Source organism: Spermophilus citellus (assembly GCF_964194105.1).
Source record: "Spermophilus citellus genome assembly, chromosome: 6".
Taxonomy (NCBI): Eukaryota; Metazoa; Chordata; class Mammalia; order Rodentia; family Sciuridae; genus Spermophilus; species Spermophilus citellus.
Genome location: NC_138187.1, coordinates 125,592,222 through 125,612,726, shown reverse-complemented (window position 1 = coordinate 125,612,726; position 20,505 = coordinate 125,592,222). Strand labels below are relative to the sequence as shown.

The 20,505-nt window shown below is 43.3% G+C and overlaps 1 protein-coding gene across 2 annotated transcripts in view; it reads right to left on the bottom strand.

The window, feature by feature from the left end:
• The window catches only part of KCNH1 (potassium voltage-gated channel subfamily H member 1), a 371,392-nt gene that overhangs the window by 203,875 nt on the left and 147,012 nt on the right, over positions 1-20,505 (bottom strand). For both annotated transcript variants that reach the window (XM_081298846.1, XM_081298847.1), the window contains exon 7: positions 16,848-17,277. In XM_081298846.1, coding sequence (XP_081154972.1) covers positions 16,848-17,277 — 430 coding nt within the window. The remainder of the gene's footprint in view (positions 1-16,847; positions 17,278-20,505) is intronic.

Here is a 20,505-nt window from a genome sequence, read left to right as displayed (position 1 = left end):
TGGGCAACTTTTCCCATTCTTCCCTTAGAAAACCATATTTTACTGTAGCCTTATGTCTTCCCACACTGTATGAAAATCGTGTACTCTCCCTTTCTAGACTGCTGCCTCTTGGCAAGTTTTTCATTTCATTTATTCTCAGCATTTAGCAGCTCAATCTTTTGTTAAATGAATGAATAAAATATATTCAGCAACCACAGGGAGAAAATTGATAACCTCTCTGGGAGGATTTGGGAAGGACTGATGGCACCACAGGATTATGTCCGCATGTGGTGACAGTCCCCTGCTTTCCTATAGATGCACTGTTAGGAAGAAGATTTGTCTTCACTTTAATAATTCAGCAATATCCCTACCATCTATGCTAAGCATGGAGGGTGGATATAGTATTTCATTACATCAACAAATAGCAAAAACTTTTTGCAGATATGCAGACGTGGAGTAAAAATGACTTATTTACTACAATGTGCTTTGCACACTGTCAGCATTCAATAAACATTTAGAAAACAAGGAATACCATGACCAAGAAATTAACACCCCGCTCACCTTCCCGTTGGAATAACACCTCAAGTCAACTCCCGTGGCTTTTCCCACTGAAGTCCTTCCGAGAAAGTCCTGGCCAAAAGTTATAGATCAGATCTCAAAACTATCCCCATCTGTCTGTATCCCAGGAAGACAGAAGTGAAAGTGATTTTTCTCATTTCTGGGTGGTGAAGCACAGAGGCACAGAAAAAGCAAAACTGTTCCTTGTGGGCAGACACAGAACATAATAAATAAATAACCCAAACAATAAATGGGCTAAGGAACTGAACAGACACTTCAAATATAATTGTTCAATAAATATATGGAAAAATGTTCAACATCTCTAGCAATTTGAGAAATGCAAATAAAAACTGAGATTTCATCTCACGTTAGTCAGAATGATAATTATCAAGAATACAAGCAATAAGTGTTGGCAAGAATGTGGTGAGAAAGGCACACTCATACATTGCTGGTGGGACTGCAAATTGGTGCAACCACTCTGGAAAGCCATATGGAGATTCCTCAGAAAATTTGGAACAGAACTACCATTTGACCTAGCTATCCCACTCCTCGGTCTATACCCAAAAGACTTAAAATCAACATACCTCAGTGACTTAGCCACATCAATGTTTATAGGAGCTCAATTCACAATAGCTAAACTATGGAACCAACCGAGATGCCCTTCAACAGTTGAATGGAGGAAGAAAACGTGGTATATATACACAATTGAATATTACTGAGCCGTAAATAAAATTATGGCATTTGCAGGTAAATGGATAGAACTGGAGACTCTCATGCCAAGTGAAATAAGCCAAAAAAGCAAAGGCCAAATGTTTTCTCTGATAAGCGGATGCTGATCTATAATGGAGGAGGAGGGGATAGGGAAGAATGGAGGGACTTTGGATTTGGCAGAGGTGTGGGGGGATGGTAGAATGAGACAGACATTATTACCCTATATATACGTATGACTATACTACAGTGTGACTCTGCACCATGTTTATCCAGAGGAAGAAGTTGTGCTCCATTTGTGTACAATATGTCAAAATGCATCCTACTGTCATGTGTAAGTAATTTTAAAAAAAGAAAAAGAACTGACCCCTCTCCAAATGCTTGCTGTCTCCTTCCTACCCTCACCCTGAGAGAGCACAGCCACACCAAGCACAACGACCTCCGAGGACAGTGTGCTGCAATACATTGTACCTTAGTCATTCTCCTGTTGTATGATTTCTTTAAGTCCCTGTCAAGGAAGTGTGTACTGATAAGTCCAACCTGTGGCCTCCTAGCAGACAGCGCAATGCAACACAGGTACTTGTCTCACTAATATGCATAATTAAGGTTATTAAGTTATAAATGTGAGCACATTCAACTGGAGAATAAATAACAATGTAAATACTTTGCAAGAAGTGGATTCAAGGAGAAAGCAGCAGCAGAAAGAGCCCCACAAGGAGACCAGCTCATCAGAAGCCTCTATCACAACAGAAAAGCAGAGTATCCTTTTTGGACTTCTGACCCTGCAGAGGCCATGAGCTTGCACCCCAGCCCCCCTCCCCCCCCCCCCAGTCCCTGCAGCAGAACCTCCATCTCCAGAGGGTTGGAAGGTGGTGAGGAGAGTGAATATACTCAGTGGAGGATGTGTAGAAATTCTCTTTGAGGTAAAGGATGCCTGCATTTCATGACAAAAGGAGGTGGTGCTGGAGCCCAGGCTTCGTGGGGGATGGCCACCTTCTTGTACTTCATGGGCTCCACACCAATTTTGAAAGAAGGACTGGGGTCATACAACTTCTAGGCAGTGCTCACCACACAACACCTGCATCTCCGTCTGGGTTGGGGCACAGAAAGAAAGAGGAAGTGGAGTGATAACAGTTATTTATTCAGCACATATTATGTGTCAGGCGCCTGCCAGGGGTTTCACAGACATCAGGAAAGAGCTTTGCAGCCACCCTGCCAGGCAGATAGCATCATCTCCATCTTACAGATGGGGAAGCTGGAGCTCAGAAGGTAGCACCTGGCTTTGGGAATTTTCCAGAGTTACACAGATAATAAGAAGTAAAGGGAACACAAAGAGAACGGAGATTATCTCTACTGCCTGTTTTCATCAGAGGGTCTACCCACCTCACTCTGTCACAATTCCCTATACCATCAGAGGTGGGGACATGAGCCACCTCTGAACTGCAGGGGTTAGGACACAGGGAGGCCTGCAGCACAGAGCTGGGATCTATGTATTGCAGCTCCTTCTCTTCCTAGATAATTAGATTCTGGCCTCCAATCATCTATGCTTCAGTTTTCTTACTGTAAAATAGGGATGATAATAGTATGAGTTACTCTTACATATGAGTTAAGAGTATGTGGCCTTAGTGAATGTACAACACATCTTAATATCATTAATGCCATCATTACTAATCCTAATACAAAAGCATGACATCTGGGCACTGCTGAGCTTCGATACAGACAGAAGCTAATTCTCCTCCCTTAGTCTGATCAGGATTGGAGTGTCTCTCCTGTAGACACCTCCGGAGCCGCGCGTTGGTTCCATATGGGAAGTTGTTTGAACTTGATTCTTGACACACAGCCCCGACTCCAGGGGACTGAGACAACTGCCCACGATTAACTGTTCACATTGACAGTTTAGAGCAGGAGAGTTCTGTGCGAGTGCTGCGTCTCTCATCTCAGTGAGGAAAGAATGGGGAGGAACAGGCCTTGTTCCCAGTGGGGTTCCCAAAGGGGCAGCGGTGGGCTGCCAAAGGAACACTTCTGAGGACTCGGGTGTGAGTTCTAGTTCTTCTACTTAGTAGTCCTGTCATGTCAGGAAAGTCAGTCAACCGCTGAGCCTCACTTCAGCCGTGTTACTATGAGGGGCAGAGAGTGGATGAAACGCTGTGCTTGTGCAAAGCAGTGTATCAGGTTTTACATGGTTACTAAATCCAACCCACTCAGCCCAGCGGAAGGCCTTGCTTCTCTCACATCAGACCTCATAGGCACACTGCTGCTCTCCCTCTTTCACTAGTTGGTTTCAGGGTCTCTGGGGAGAGGCTGGTTGAAGGGGCAAAGAGGTGACAAATGAAGTCATGCCTGAATGCCCAGAATTCATCATTCCATTTTCAGCCAGCTAGGAGGGAAAGGTCATTATGCGACTTTACGCGAGTCTTCTCCCTGCCCCAAACCTCATGTTCAGTTTCTAAGTACGGAGATAAGAAACCACCAGGTTTCTGGGGCCTAAAGGAAAAGCAGGTTCGTGACTCCATATGGGACAAGCAACAGCCATGCCCGACTGTCAGGGCATCATGGCAGATGGAAAGCCAGAGGAGCTGTCAGGAGGCCGTGGGGTCAGAGATCACTGTTCAACACAGCATGGCTTCTTCCAGACTCTGCCCACACCTTTAATTCTTAGGAGCACCCATTGGGGAGTGGTACTTATTGGCATTCCACACAATAGTCTTGGCTCTAGCTTTCAGGAATATATCAGAAAAATTAAGAGATATTCATAACCATTTCTTATGTCTTCTTTACAACTTGGAAATGAGATACTTGATGGGTAAATTTTTTTTTAAATGTCAAAATTTTGCATCCATAAGAAAGTCAAGGATTTATGAATTATACATCTAATAATTCAGTGCTTTCTCTCATGTTCACTCTGATTCTCTGATACATTCAGCAAGTCCCACTCTCCAAATTTCTGAAGTGAGTGGAGAGGAAGGGTGGGTCTAGAACAGGCACTGCTTTTATATGATATGATGTGAAGACACAATGAAATTGGGCCAGAACACTTCAAAACAGTGCCATGCTCCCCTCAAAGTCATGGGTGACTCGAGGTTGGGGAGGTCATAACCAAGAAGGTAGATCAAAGATCTAAATCCTTAAGTAATGACACTAAAAGCACAAGCAACAAAAGAAACTGAACTTCTTCAAAATTTCAAACGTCTGTGCCTCAGAAGACACCATTAAGAAAGTGCAAAGGCAATCCACCCACAGAATGGAAGAAAATGCTTGCAAATCATATATCTGACAATCAAATAATCATAAAAATAAAGTTAAAACTATGACTTGGTTGATGCTATATGCAAGCACAGAGAAGCAAAAAAGGCGAAAATTTATTTAATGAGAGGCCCCAGGAACCACTCAGATAAGAGTGGTTTGTGGGAATTAATGGCCACTTCACAGGATTATACCTTCATGTGGTTAGGGAACAAAAGCCCTGCGTAAGTGCCAAGAAGTTGTACCCAGTGGGGAAGAGCCCACTCTACAGGGAACCATGGAGTTGGGCCCACAGAGCCAATTGCCAAAGCAGAGGATGGTAGAAATGTGGTTTTCCCGTGCATAGATACTTGTTCCTTTGCTAGGAACTTTGTCACTGGCTGAGATTCTGTGAGAGGCTCAGGGAAGGAAGAGTGAGTATAGCATTGAAAATGGCATCTATTGGGTCCAAACTCAAGTCAGGGACTATGAAAAAGGACCACAAATAAGGAATCAAAGCAAACGTGTTCTATCACCAGTAGCATGATGGGATGCTGTCTGCTCCAGGGCCAGAGCTCAGCACAGGTGGAAGAAGACATTTAATCACACATTGGGCAAAGTACGAGGTTCTGCACGTCACTGTGAGTCACATGAAAGGAGTAACATTGGCATTTTGAAGGAGAGAATGATCCCTCCCAGCAGAATAGGATCATAGTGCAACTGAGGAGCCACATGGTATGTGTCAGGAATGGCCAAGAATGGAGACCAGATGCTACCCCATGGAAGAACAGGCAGCTCTGATCACCGCCAAGTCAACCTAAGACCATTGATAACTTCTTAAACCATGAGTGGGGTTGTAATGATCTTGCCATTTTGTTCCTGCTACTATGTCTCCATTCCATGTCTGTGTTCCCAGATCGGTGAAGTGAAGGAAAATAGGAGACACGTTTGGATAAATGTCAGGTCATGTAGTTGGGTGCAAAAAAGCCAACTGCAGAAGCAGAGAACACTAGGAAAATGATTCACAGGACAACCCATAAAATGATTTTGGGGTTCTCAATCCCAAAGCTTTGCGAGTGCCCATGAGACTACTGGAGATCTGGTTAATTATCTCAGAAAAAGAATGTCTGATTACTCATCTGTCCACACACCATTGCTAAGTGGTTGGCACCTAGCAAGTTTAATCAGTATTTGCGGAAGGAAGAGAGGGAAGTGGAGACAAAAGGCTTTAAACCACACATTCTGTGATCCCAAAGGCCTCTGCTCTGAAACCCTGCCTCCCTTTCACTTGTTAAGCACCTGGATTCTAGCCAAGGCCTCCTGCGCCTGCATGTGATCACAGCTCAGAGTAATTAAACACCTGAGCTTCCCAGGAGGGATAGAATCAAAAAGGCAGCCAGGGGAGAACCTGTGGCTTCTGTGTGTTCTCCGCCTTCCTGCTTGCAGGGCTTGGCCCTGTGGGCAGCTCCATGGTCCAACAGCCCCCGTCACTGTGTTCTCTGCAGGACTGTGGTCAGGCTGCTGTCCTCTGCTAATTTGCACACTTGGGAACTGGGATGGAGCTCAGCGGTAAGCGCTTGCCTATCATGTATACAATAATAATAATAATTTGCCCATTTGGGCCTGGCTTTGTAAGGATTCCTTAGAGTTCACTGTAATTTCTTCAATGGTGCCCTCTGCTGCCCTCATGTCAAACCTGGAGACCTCTAAGCAGGGGTCCAGGCCTTCAGTGATGCAGTCACGATCAAGAAGGAATACCATCTCTGGCTCTGCCACCCCCACTCTAGCCCAGCCCCTTGTCTCATAGCCTTTCCCCTAAAGGGAAACAAAGGGCCGTCCTTGTGACCATCTGACCAAGGTTAGCCTGCAAACAGGTGTACCTGTAGTTCTGCAGAGCTCACTGATGATTTTTCAAATATTTGATTTTCTTTCAAAGCCTCCTCCTCTTTCATTTTTGCTCTTCCTACCAAGACCTCTCTCCCTGCCAAGCTTTCTTGAGGCAATGGTGGGTTTTTTATCACCACATAGCTATGATTCAGAGCCAGACCTCTAGCTGTTGAGAGCTAAAATTATTCTCTCTCACGCATGCACAGAGGACCACAATGGGGAAAAGTGAAAATGGAAACATTTTTTGAGTCTGCACAGTCACTGTCAGGTGAGGATTTATGGAGTTGGCCCCAAGAGTGCTTCATTTTGCAGCGTCCTTGCCACAAGACTGTCTTCTTGATGTTTACTCCACACACAACGAAGCTTGTGTTATACAAAGCTCTGTGCTGTCCCTAAGCCTTGTTACTATCTTTGCACATGACAACTCTTTACCTTCAAACCCTCACCCAACACCTCCCAAAGTCCTTGGGAGAACTGTTAAAGGATTCAATCAAATTAATGAGCAAACACCACAAACAAAAGGTGATGAAAAAAAAAAAAAAACAGGGCATCAATGTCAAGTAGTAGGCCATCTGTGGCTCTGGCCTGGATGCCTGGCAGTGACAAATGTTCTGAGAAGGAACAGCCTTTACCTTCAGAGGTGCCCCTGAAAGCACGTCTTTCGTTCACCTGTTGAGTCACAGAGCACAATTCACACCCGTGCTTCTCTGCTTTGCTCCCATGGACTTTCCATGGTCTGTGATTTCAGAAATGGAAATCTTACTCCTGACCTCACCTCAGCCATCTATGCAGTTTGACTGGTTTTGTTGGCAGTAGAGATGGCTTCCATAAATCCTCTTCCTCATCTGGTCAGTTTCCTCCTGGGGAGCATCAATTGAAAGGGGGGACTGGCCAGGAGAGGGGTCAATCTTTGATGAAAACAAGCCAACCAATATTATAAATTGTGGCTCTGTTGGTCCTATTAAACTGAGTGATAAAATCCCCAAATCTTGAAGATGAAAAGTAAAGTCTGCTTCCCAGCGACTCTTCTAAATGAAAGACTATAAGATTGAGATATGGGTCTTCCAAAAGAAGAAAAAAAAATAGCAAATTTTTACTGTGGCACTTGTCCCTTGTCATATGATAGAGGGTCCACAGTTGGTCACCAAGCAGTAGCCCACTGTAGGAAGAAGTCTACGGGACTGATAAGCCAGGAAGCTCAAAGCAGGTGCTCAGCGGTTTGATCAGCACATCTTACTTTCTTCGAACTGCTTGGCCGAAAGGAAGTGGGGATGGTTTTCTCTGCTGCCTTTGGGCCCAGAGACATCCTCACTCCTGCTGAAAACTGGGGATGCAGCACAGACTGGTAGAAAGTTGATGAGCTCAGGGGTCAGAAATCTAGGCTTGCACTCTGGCCCCATCATTCACAGGAACATTGACTCGGGGGAAAAATAATTCACCTCTCTGCTCTTCAGTTCCTCACCTATAAAACTGGGATAACACCTCCAACATAGGGGTGTTAGAGTTGAATGAGAATGTGTTCTGCACACTCTGTAGGTTCCACCCTCCATCAGCCGTAATGCTTTTCCTACCTACTCATCTGTGTGAGTGATGCGAATCCTATACATTATTCACTAGACAAATAAGATCTTTTGTGACGCCTTCCCCTTCACATTACAGAAAGGATCACCGTCTTCCTGGAAGTCTGAAAGCTTATTCCACAAACATTTAGTGCTCTCCAGCTTCACAGGGTTTTTTCCTGTTTGCCTCTGCATTTCCCAAACCAGATTGTAAGCAAAAAGAGAAAGGGATTATATCTCGTTTTTCCTCCCTTCCTCCATGCCTTTACTATTGATTGAGCTCACGGTGGACCATGTACAGCACTGGTTCACGTGGCCCCATGGAGTCCAGCTCGAGGGAACATGTCAGGGAGGCTCTCTATGCCCAGCCCAGGCTCTTTTCTAATAGTTGGAGTATGTACTCCCCGACCTCTTCCTTCGTCCTCTGCCTGGGGGAGGGGTCTCCTGCACATGTCCCCGTAACAACCATCCTCTCCTTCATGGAGACACATCTCACCTATTAACCCACTCACTGTTCCACCCTCAGTGCTCACTCATGCCTGGTACGTGGGCGGCACTCAGATAACTCAGGTGAACTGTTGATTGAGATTCTGGAGAACTGCAGGTAAATTCAACAGTTGTTTTCTCAGGGACCAGACTGGTTCATGTGCTTTTAGAAACTATATCCCTAAGCAGGCACAGAGGCATACACTTGTAATTCCTGTGACTTGGGAGGTTGAGGCAAGAGGACCACAAGTTTGAGTCCAGCCTCTGCAATTTACCAAGACCCTGTCTCAATATGAACAAGGGCGGGGGACATAGCTGAATGGTAGAGTTCTCTGAGCCCAGTCCCCAGTATGGAAAAAGAAAAAAAGAAAAAGAAACGATGTCCCCGATAAGGTTTCCTTTTTCCTCCAGTTTTGAAGACGGGAAAGTTTCTCTCCTGTCTGACTTCTCTTTAGCTGTCTGTTTTTGTTCGACTGTCAGTTGAGAACCACAATAAATGCTTGCCAAAAAGCAGCTGAAGAGCTGTGAACTGTGAGTAATCAAGTTCCGCTGATGAAAGTAGGGATGGAGACTTTAGCCACTCTTGGCCCACATTTTCACCCCTTCCCATCAGAGTTTAAGGGCATCCCAAGAAGGGAGCAGCTCCTAAGATCCAGTGGCAGAACCTGTGGTCTCTGGCTACCCACACCAATGGCCACCACAGTGACCTCTAAGAACAAGAGCACTCAGCTGGGAAAGATGAGCCCAGATCTACTTCTTCCTAGCTGTGTGGCCTTTGTCAATTCACACCAGTCAGTAAAATGGGGGAATATCCCCTGCCCAAAGAGTACTATACATTTTAAAGGAGGTAATAAATATAGAAGTAGAAACAACTGGATTGTAACATCTGTTTTCACATTTTAATGTAATGGAAAAAATTTTTAAAAAAGGAAAGGGATTTTGCAGATAACACGGGTACCTGTGATATCAGAGACAATACACCTCATCACTTGTATGCCACCGTCAGCTTCCTAACATCCAAAGCTTGTAAATTCCTTCACCCAGTGCAGAAATCCCACTACAAACAAGGGTGATGTCTTCCTACAGCACATGCAATCAGATTTTTTTTCGCCATAATTGTAATCCAAAATAATAGAACTATCTCCCAGGAAAAGCAATCCCTCCCTGCTGTCTCTCCACAGCCCTCTCCCTTCACTCCCAGCTTCTCCACCCCTCCCGCACCCAACATGCACATCATCACAAAGAACATATTTTTCCACTGCCACATCCCGAAATAATCAGTAAGGGAAGCAACAGCATGAAGACAGATGAAACTGGGGTGAAAACCCAGTTCATCCCCCTCTTAAATGGCAATCTGGGAAAAGTTCTTTTGTGTCTCTGAACTCAGTTTTCTTACCTATAAAACAGGGATAAGAAAACCTACCTGCAGGTAGGGTTGTTGGGTAGTGAAAATTAACACCCAGCAGTCTCTGGTGCTAGTTCAGGACTGTTTCTAGTCCCTTCTCTCCTCTTTAGGGGGAGCTCTCCTGTCACTCTCATATCCTGTCCTGCCCAGTGAAAATCCTGCTAGTCAGGCCTGGACAGCGACAACTGGGGTGCCTCCCCAGCCACATGACACAACTTCTCACTTAAGAACTTCTCCTATCCTTCTCTGCTCTCATACTGTTTTCAAAGTATTTATTTATTGTTTTGGTACTAGGGAGTGAACCCAGGGACACTTTACCACTGAGCTACATCCCCAATCTCCCTACATTGCTGAGAGTCTCGCCAAGTAGCTCAGGCTCGCCTCCAACTTGTAATACTCCTGCCTCAGCCTCCCAAATCACATGATTACAGGTGTGTGCCACCAAGCCCAGCCATTTTTTTAATGCTTAATATCTATGGAACATCAAATCCAGCTATATTTAATGACCTGCACATTAAATACTAAAACACATCTTATATTTCATGCGAGTTCAAGTTCTCTTAGATTGTACCTACAGGACTAAAATGGTTAAGAAACATCATTGTGGAGCCTTATAAATGTGCTCAAGAGAGGAAACAGAGCAGGGACAGCACTGCTATTGCTTGAAATCACTGTTGGGTGCTTTATGTCATCTTATTTTCCATCCCCAAATGGTACCTCCATATTCAGTTGGAGAAGCTACCAAAGGTCAAAGCACTAATCAGGGGTAGAGATATATAAGGCAACAAGAACTGATGGGTAACAAAGCCATCCTCATTCCCACAATCTTTCAGAATGTGCCTAGGCACAAAAGAGAAGAGGAAGATCTGGGGGTCTAGTGTCTTACTGGAGCTGGATGAAATATAAATCAGGTGAGAAAAGTAACTATGATATCATGAGAATGTTCATAAAGAAGTAACACAGGGCCCGTCAACACAATAAAAGCTTAATAAAACCAAGGGACATGGTGGGAGTATCCAGGATTAGTTTTCTGGAGAAGAGGAAGAAGGGATGTGGAAGACAGAAGGTAGTCCAAGTTTGTGCCAAAGATGGGGACATCAACTAAAATGCACTATGGCAGGCAAAACTTTTTAAAAAAGAAAAAAATGGTTCTAGAGGAAAAACAAGCTGATTTGCTGGCTAGAAAAGAACTCTAAGAATAAATGAGAAATGAGTGCTAATTTCTCTCAGAATTCTGAACACTGCCCCATTTCCCAAAATAAACAAACCAAAAATGAAATCAAATAGCATTCCCCTGCTCCTGAGAAGAGAGCTGCAATTATTATTTTCTTTTTTTCTAAGGAAAGAAAAAAATTAACTGGGAAGAGCAATTATTATCATTAAAGACACTAAAAAATCATGACCTTTTCAACTCAACGTAAAATTATCATCTTTTCAAACAGCTGTCATACGCCATTATTTCATTTTTACTTCCCACCCTGTAAGATTGTCAGGATAGCCTCTTGCCTTCAGTCCACCAAAACTAAAGGGTGGAGTAGATCTAGAACTGGGGTCAAAGTCTCTCCACTAACTCCAAAACGGTGTGCCTGGTGGGGGGCTTCATGTATTGCTGGTATCAACTGAGGACAGATGAGGAGGAGGAGAGCTGAGGCAGACACTGCTGGCCACCTGCCAGCATCTGTTCTCCTTTCTAAATTACTGTACTTCTACCTGGGCACATGACCACCCAAAGTAAAGCCCCCATTTCCCAGCCTGCTTTGCAATGAGATGTGGCCAGGTGACCCAGTTCCAGCCTATAAGATGTGAACAAAACTAACAACCAACTTCCTAGTCTTGTTCTTCAAGAGAAGGCATGTGGCCAGGCTTCCCTTTCCCCTTCTACTTTCTGGAAAAGAAGGGGAAAAAAAAGAACATATGGCTGAAGCTGGAACAGCCATATGGGATCCCAATATGGAATTCATGTGTGAATACAGCAGAGAAGGCAGGGCTTCTGAAGACTGTAAGGAATCCAGATGAAACTTAAACTTTTAGGAAACATTTTGGGTCTGTTTAGAGGCAAAAACCAATCTCCCATAATAAAGCTCTCTCGATAGCCCTGAAGACCCCTTCCAAAATTCCAGGGCCTTCTCAATTACTCAGAATCAATAAGCCAATTAATATTTAACTAAGAGTCCATAAAGTGTTTGAAGTCTTCTAAGAGCATTCTTACATTTCCTCTTTCCTGGGAGTTGTGACCCATGTCATTTTAGAAAAACTAGTACCTAATGCAAGAAGGGATATTCAGCAAAGGTGAGATGGAAAGAAATAAGAGATGTTTGAGTAAGGTCATTTAGAGGTGGGGGAAGCCCCGTATTTGAATGCAAGTGACAATCCAAGATGAAAAGCTTCATAAAGGACTCTGTTAGGTTATAAATGGGTGAAGTAGTGGGGTCAAACATCCATAGGTGTAGGTTACTAATGTCCCTTCCCCCAGAACAGAAGGTGATAAAAGGAAGCCATTAAGGGTGAGCCCTTTTGCTGTCTGGGTGCTCCCAGGCTTGGGGGTAGGGCGACAGAAACCTTCATCAGGATAGGATCTGGCCCAGCAGGTGGAAGAGGAGGAGGAGCTCTGCAGGACTGAGCAGATGTTCATCAGAATCCCTCAGCACTGGCACTGAGCCAGGATTTTAAGGAGCCGAGGTGGAGGCAGAGTGGGAACAGGTATTGTGTAGGGCTGAGGCAGGAGGCCACCCGTGAGGCCTGAGGGTGGAGAGCGTGTGGAGCGGGAGTGCAGTGTCTAGACCACCTGCCATTATCAGAGGGAGAGGAATGAATGCAGCTTACTTGAAATGACAGGATGACAGCAATGACATTATGAGAAGAGAAGCAGAAAAGTGCAAGCGCATATTTAGAAAATGGCAACTGTCTCTTCACCATCAAGTTCTCCTGGGGAGCTGCCCAAGACAGCACCAGGTCTCTACCCAGACTGAGACCTCCAGATAAAGGGGCTCTTCCTCTGACCATTCTTCGTCCTTTGAGGGATCCTTCAAAGGCGGGGCAAGGCTCAGCCACATTGGATAAAGACTCTACTTCCAGACCTTTATCACTGACTGGTGGACCATAAGGGCCTGTCTTTGTTCCTCCCACCCACATCCACCACCAACCTGAAGACTCAGAGCAATAATTGTGAGGCAATCAGCATGTGCCTGTTGAATGGGGGACAGTCTCTGTCAGATGTGTCTCAGGGTATAACACGCAGGAGAGATTTATGTGGAAAAAAACGTACGTCCATTCACCACATCCCAGGGTGACCACTGTAGACCATCACAGACCTATGTCGGGAGGGCAGGAAGGCCAGAGCAAGGGCTATCTTGCCCCTGGTCAAGGCCAAGACCTAATACTAGGACTCAGAAATAAAACCAGACAGTTGGAGACACCACAGAACACCTACCCCCATGGCTAACTGCAAAAAATTATTTTAGCCAATAGTTTTCACCTCTTCCTAATGCAATTTTTTTTTTAAATTAGAATTGAGCAAGGTGGACTAGCTTGCAAATATTTAGTTTTTTGGTTTTTTTTTTTTTTTTTTTTTTTTTTTTTTTTTAGTTCCTGGCATCCTCTGGAGAATGAACCCAGTTGTAATGAGATGTTGACTGCAGTGAAGAGAAGTAAAGGAAAGCTTGGATAATCTATATTATGGCTAATACACTGTAACCAAATAGGCAAGACATACTATTATCAGGGCATGTAAAATTCAAAGCACAGAGGGAAAAAAAAAATCACAATGTAACCACTATTTTAGAAGTCCACTGTTTTTTTTTTTTTTTTTTTTTTGTCTTTTTTCCACTTTGTAAAGGCTGCTGGGGTGACCTTGGATGGAGGCAGCACAGAGCTCAGGGTAAAGGCAGGCTGCAGCCAATATTCCCCATGGCTAGAGATCCCCATTCTGGTATAGTTCAGTGCCATGAGGAAGCAGGTAAGTGTTCACATGTGTACACACAGGCAAAGCAAGATAGAAGAAGCCCGTACACCCAACAAGACATCAGCAGTTGTCCTGAACAAAGGCTGTTGAGAATATGAGTTTACAAGGATAATTACCACTCATTACACAGAGTGCAATAACTTTCTTGTTAGCACAAGAATTTGTCAGACGTGTGTCACACGAGAAGTGGAACAGCTGTAACCGTAAGTGACAGGTTGCTGAAAAATGGCTGGTTTCCTAAGCACCTGGTCCCCTGAGACTGTAACATAATCTTGTTCTTAAATTAAAACGACAACAACTACAAACAAGCATAGAAAAACTTTCCACTGCAGAAGCTGCTGGCTTGCTAAAGTTTAAAGAGAGAATTTTCAATATGTCAGGGAGTAAACATGGAGAGGTAGTCAGAACCTGCCTTATTAAACTACTCCATCACATCACAACATCTGCACTGTTACCCCATCACCTTCACAAGAGGGGTCTGGATCTGAATCCTCACTCTTGACCACAGCCCCACATCCTTGGGAAATTGTGTCAATTTCTCTGAGCGTCCATTTCCGTATAAAACAAAGATAATAATCTCTAATGTACACAGTTGTCATAAGCAATAGAAACCACGGAGTGCCCTTAGCATAGTGCCTGACAAATAGCAGGAAACAGTGTTAAATAGCCCATGCTTAACTAAATGTCACGCATGGCTGCATAATGCAGAGGTGACTACCTGTGTATTACACTTTTTAAAAACATTAAGAAATGCAAATGTCACCTGACTCTGAGAAGGTGAGAAAAGACAAAAAATGGTAATAATTGAGGTTCTCCCTGGATACCCAAGAAATTATGCTCTTCATAGAAGATTGGTTTTGGGAAGAAAAATAAATTGCTTATTCTGATTATATGCCACCAGAGCTGCTTTCTTCTAGGTAAGAAGTTGCAGAGAGATTGGTATTTGAAAGCCTTTGGGGGAGCCGTGAAACAGGGCCTATTTTCTAACTGAACACTTTCGGCAAATTCTCTGTAACAGATATAATGAGCTGTGCAAGTTGACAAAGTGTTTCATCTCCCCACTAAGAGAAGGAAATCTTTTCCCAAGCATACTGCATCTTGTTGATTACTGGATACTCCAAGGCTCATAAGAATGCCACCAGCAGGTGAGGGGTGTTGCTCAGTGGTAGAGCCCATGCTTAGCACGCATAAGGCCTTAAGCTGGATCCCAGCACTTTTGGAGACACACACATACACACATACACACACCCCAAGACTGCACCCGTTTCTTAGCCAGGGCTCACAGCTTTTAAGGCTGAAACCCTTTTAGAAGAGTAAAGGTCTTTAATTCTTTCCTACAACATGAGAAAGTACCTCAAGTTCTAATTAAACCAAAACAATTAGCCACCCACAGATCCTTAACACTGCTTCCCATGGCCAGGCAATCATCTCTATTAAAACCCCTTTTAAAGTAAGGAGCAAACCCAAAGCTCCACTGGCAGACACTTCCTGCTTCCCACAATCCATTACCCCTTTAGACACATTCTGTAAATATGCTCAGGCAAACTCTGCCTGCACAGAGGGCTTTGATGAAAGGACTCCCTTAGACATGATGAGGCAGTTGCCAGAAAGGAGGTGACAAGCAGCAAATGTGACAATCTGGGTAACAAAATCCACTCCCAGAGTAGATGCTCCATCTCCGGTCAGCTGGATAAACTGAAGCCTCAGATTTTCTTCTGGTTGATTTAACAGTTAATTCGTCAACTCCACCATAACAGAGCACAGCAAGCAAAAGCAGAACCAGAGCCCCCAAGTCCTTCAGTGTAACCAGAACACTGTCCAAACTGATGCTTCACTGGGGCTGTCCTCTCCCATGACCCAATCTGTCACTGAAGCATTGGCAGGGTGTGCCTGGTGGTTTCAGAGCGAGTCCAATCTGCTCAAGTTTGCAGTTTCTGGCCCACTTGGGGCCGTCCTACCTAAGACTCCCTTTAATGAAGGGACTTCATTGCTATCTGCAGCCCAAGGTGACTTTCATACTCCACAATAGGAATAGCTACACAATGGTCAGTGGGCTAGTTACTCAGATTTAAATACCTGCCCCAAGAACTAGGATTATTTTTCAGATCAGGCATGTTACTCCATTAATCTCTCCCTTCTCAATTAAACAAGGACTTCCCCCATACCTTTCTTTTACTTGTGTGGTTTTATTTTTGTTTTGTTGTTTTGAGTTGGAAAATTTATCAACCATTAGCAGATATCCAAAATGTTGGTCTAGATTAGCATTGTCCAAAAGGAGTAAGATTTAAAAATTTTCCCAGGAGCCACACTTAAAAGGATAAAAAAATTATTGTAGAATATTTCATTTAACCTAATATATCAAAAGTATTATTCATTAAACATATAAACATCAAAGAATTAATGAGACATTTTATATTCTTTTTTCACATTCTTCTCATTCTATTGGGCTGTGTAGAACTAGAGCTATGTTCAAATTGACATGTATAACATAAGAATAATTAATTCCATATTGAATGTTAGAACTGGTTAAGAGTAGATTTCAAGAACTCTCACTGAATAAAAAAGGTGAGTAACTAAGCAAGAAGATGAATATGTTAATTTGCTTCACTATGGTTCACTGTATATGGCAAAACATGTTATATACCTCTTATTAAGAAGAAAAATGTCTTGGGAAGATTTCTACAACAGGAAAATTTAAAGCATTCAAGTAACACGATCTCATTTTAACTTTATAAAAATTGGTATCTATGTGTTCAGATTTATACAGAAAGTAGTCTAAGGAAAGGCATCAAAAAGTTACAGTTATCTTTATCCGAGAGCTAGAATTATGGATAGTCCTCACATTCTACTTCATACTCTTATATTTTCTAAACTTTTTTCAGTGAGCATGTTTAATTATCATGAAAACTATAAAGCTAGTCTTTAAAAACAACACCACCAATAACAACAACAACAAAACTCTGTCCCTTATTTTAACTCTCTCCATTCTGCTGGCACAAGAGCCACTGCCCTATTTCCAGCTAACAGAAGCGATGGCCCAAAGTTATGTCCCACCCCGCCATCCCAGCACTGCCATACTTACAGCCAATCATCATGATAGCCACTGCAAAGATCTTCTCAATGTCTGTGGATGGGGCAATATTCCCAAAGCCCACGCTAGTGAGGCTGGTCATGGTGAAATACAACGAGGAGATGTAGACAGAGTTCTTGCTGGGACCACCTTCCCACTTCCCTGAGCCAGACCCATTAAACTGGTAAGGAGTGCCAATGTCCATTGCCAATTGGTAGAGCCAGCTGTTGTTGCGGATCGTCTTGGTGTCCTCGTCAAAGATCTCATAGTCCCCAATGCTGTACCAAATGCAGGCCATCCAGTGTGCAGCCAGCCCAAACACACACACCAGCAGGACCAGCACGGCAGCTCCATATTCAATGTAGTGGTCCAACTTACGGGCTACCCGCCCAAGACGTAGCAGCCGAACAACTTTCAGAGAGCTGAAGAGGCTGCTGATGCCCTGTGAGAAGAGGAACACAGGGTCAGGATGGAAGATACGGCCCCTCCCCTCCTCCCCACTTGGGCCATTATTTTAAGCATAGTGTATTTTCATGAGATACAATATTATGCAACCCTTAAAAATTAAAATCATAATTTTATTCCCAAGAGTATGGTATGGAGATTTCTCTTAACTTTTTCCTTCTTTCTTTAAAAAGCAAATTAATAGGAATTATGTTGTGCCAAAGTATACAAATATAAGGGAGTATCTTTATATCATTACTTATTTTTAAACAATTTTTAAGGGTTGCACAACATTTGTATTTCACATTCCATTGTGCACAGGCATATAAATATGGGTTACAAAATGGTCAAGAAACACACAAAAAAATTTAACAGTCGTTATTGCTGTATTGTCAGGTTATGAAATTACAGGTAATTTTTTAAACATATTGGTATATATTTGTTAGACTTTTATACACTTATTTTCTATATCATGACTTTTATAATGAGTAAAAAGGTATTTAAAAACCATGGAAATTTAAAATAAATTAAAGAGCTGAGAAGCACTAAGATTGTTTTCTGAGAAAAGTTATAAATTCTTGAAAGACTGTCATTTCTTTCAGGTTAGGGGTTGTATAATCAAACACCATCTACTAAAACATTATCAACTGAGGAAACAGTGCTACAGGGAGACTCCTGGATTTAGCTGGTCAATCCTCTTCCCTTTTGAACTGGTGTTTATGAATCGCACCAGGCCAGGTCTGTTCAACAGCCTTCTATGAAAGTATGGTGGTGGTGAAAAACGCCATCAGAGCAAAAATCTGGAAAACGGCGTTTGAGACCATATATACTGTAAATGTAGACCCTTCCATTACCTCTCGGTTCCCTTGTCTGGACAGTGAAGGGAATATACTACAAGGTTTCTTCTTCTCCTCCAAACACTAACATCCTCTCATCTCTAAAGGGAAATGAAACATATTACAGAAGCCACACCTACTCAAAACCCCAAAACTCCTATTCTAAGGAAAATCCAAGATGTATACAGGGGAAAGTTCAACTTTTTCAAAATTCCACTTAAAAAAAAATAAGAAAACAGACTTTTTTTTTTTAAGACTTTGTCCTCCTTTAAGTGGCAAAAATCCAAGGAAGGATGATGTCCTTCACCAAGAGGATTGAATGACTTTCTACCATCCTAAACACCAGACAGTTTCTAGGTCACTGCTATTCTCTCATTCACTGTCATTTAATGACAACCTGTCCCCCACAAAGGTCAAGTTACATCACAGTCAGAAGGAAAACAGATAAATGCTTTCTGATGCATCTGTGTATTCTTACTCTCCAAGGCCATTTCCTCTCTCTGGGCACATAGTGAAATGACATTACCCAGTCACCTTCCATCTGGGTGACCATGGGACAAGATCCTACCAATGAAAAGTGAGATGACTTATGTGTCACTTGCAGGCAAAGGCATGCTTTCTCTTTCCCCCATCATGCCTTAGAGGTAAGGCTCATTATGACCTTGAAGCTACCTATGGAAGATGGTGGAATTACAGCCTGCAAGGAACCTAGATCCAGAAGGACTATGTGGAAGGCCCCTTCCCCCAATCCACTTGGATTATAATGTGGTGAACCAGAAGGAAACCTCTCAATAAGCCACTGAAACAGTATTAGCATTCTCCAACAAGCACAGAGCCCTTTTGTCATATGAACACAATCTCACGTAGCATAGCCTTGCCAATACAGACCAGAAATCAGGTTGCCGCAAAAAGTATTTTTGTTGAAGTGAGGGTGGGAGAGGTGGGATTTATTACCCTTTAAAAAAACAAAAACAAATACACAGTGTTGTTGCCATATAACTTAAAACTAATCATTTCTTATCCAACACAGAGCAAGAAACAGCTGGATGTAAGAATCATAATGGATTTTTCTTGACCAAGGGAGTACGTCCTTAGGGTCAGCTACCTTGGCTAAGTTTACCACCAGTGTGTCCACTATCCTTTCCATGGTCTCCTTTCCTTTTCCCTCCATGTGCTTTTCTCAAATTTCTACCATACAGAAAGGCTGAGAGGGGCTGAAGTGGTGGCTCAGTGGGAGAGCGCCTGCCTACCATGTGCACTGGGTTTGTTTCTCAGCACTGCATACAAATAAAGGTCCATTGACAATTAATTATTTTTTAAAAAAGAGAAAGGCCGAGAAAATCCCTTCAGACAGATGAAGGTGAATGGGTATTCCCTCTCCAGAGGACATTTGCATTGCAACAGAGGGGAAAACCTAAGGAAACCAACTTCCAGTAGTAGAATTACCAGTACCCAGTGTCTAGATGAAGGAGATATTTTGGGAGGCAACTGAGCCTTTCTGATGACTCAGAAATCAAACGTCATGTAAGCAGCCACCTACCCTCCACCTCCTCCTAAGATGGTCCCTGAAGTCATCTTTCAAAGCAGTTCAGCTCCGAAACAGAACTTGGCACCAGAGCAAAAACTGCCTTGTCATTTTTATTCACCCCTATTCAACTCAGTGACATTTCTGTCTTCCAGAATCCCTGAAGGAATGATCATCCTATCTCTCCTTGACCTTTCCCCTTGGCCACTCCCACTGCCTCTCAGAGATCCCATTCTGTGATGGTACTTCATGGAAATAAATGAAGAGGCCCCCATCACTTTACCTCACCTCCTTCTAAATTCATCCCTCGTCCCTTCTCTATCCCTTCCCAGTGACCACCTTGGTACCCAAAACCACTACTCAGAGGTCATGCTGTCCTCTAGCCACACCCTCCAGACACACAGAGCATTCTACATTGTGGGTACACTAAGGCATCACTGCACCGGCTCAGACTAACCCCTTATCCCAGAATGCTTTGCTGTCCTGTTACTGCCAGCTAATACAAGTCATCCTACAGGCTTGTCACCAACTGCACCCTGAAGCCTTCAGTGACTACCGTGTAGTCACAATCTCTTACCGACTCCCTGTGTCTACTGTTCTGTACCCATAACCACTTGAACACACTGCTTTTCATGATGGTTTCCTGTACCCATTTCCCCAACTACATTCAGGAACCACATCTTCCTAAAGGCAGAAGTCACTTGCTATTAATTTTAGAAGCCCACTGTATTGAACTGAACTAGAATCTCAAAATGTGATTTCATTCCCAGAATCTCAAAATGTGATTTCATTTGGAAATGGGGTCATTGTGAGTATCGTTATTTAAGGTCATACTGGAGTTGAGTGAACCATCAATTCAGCATGA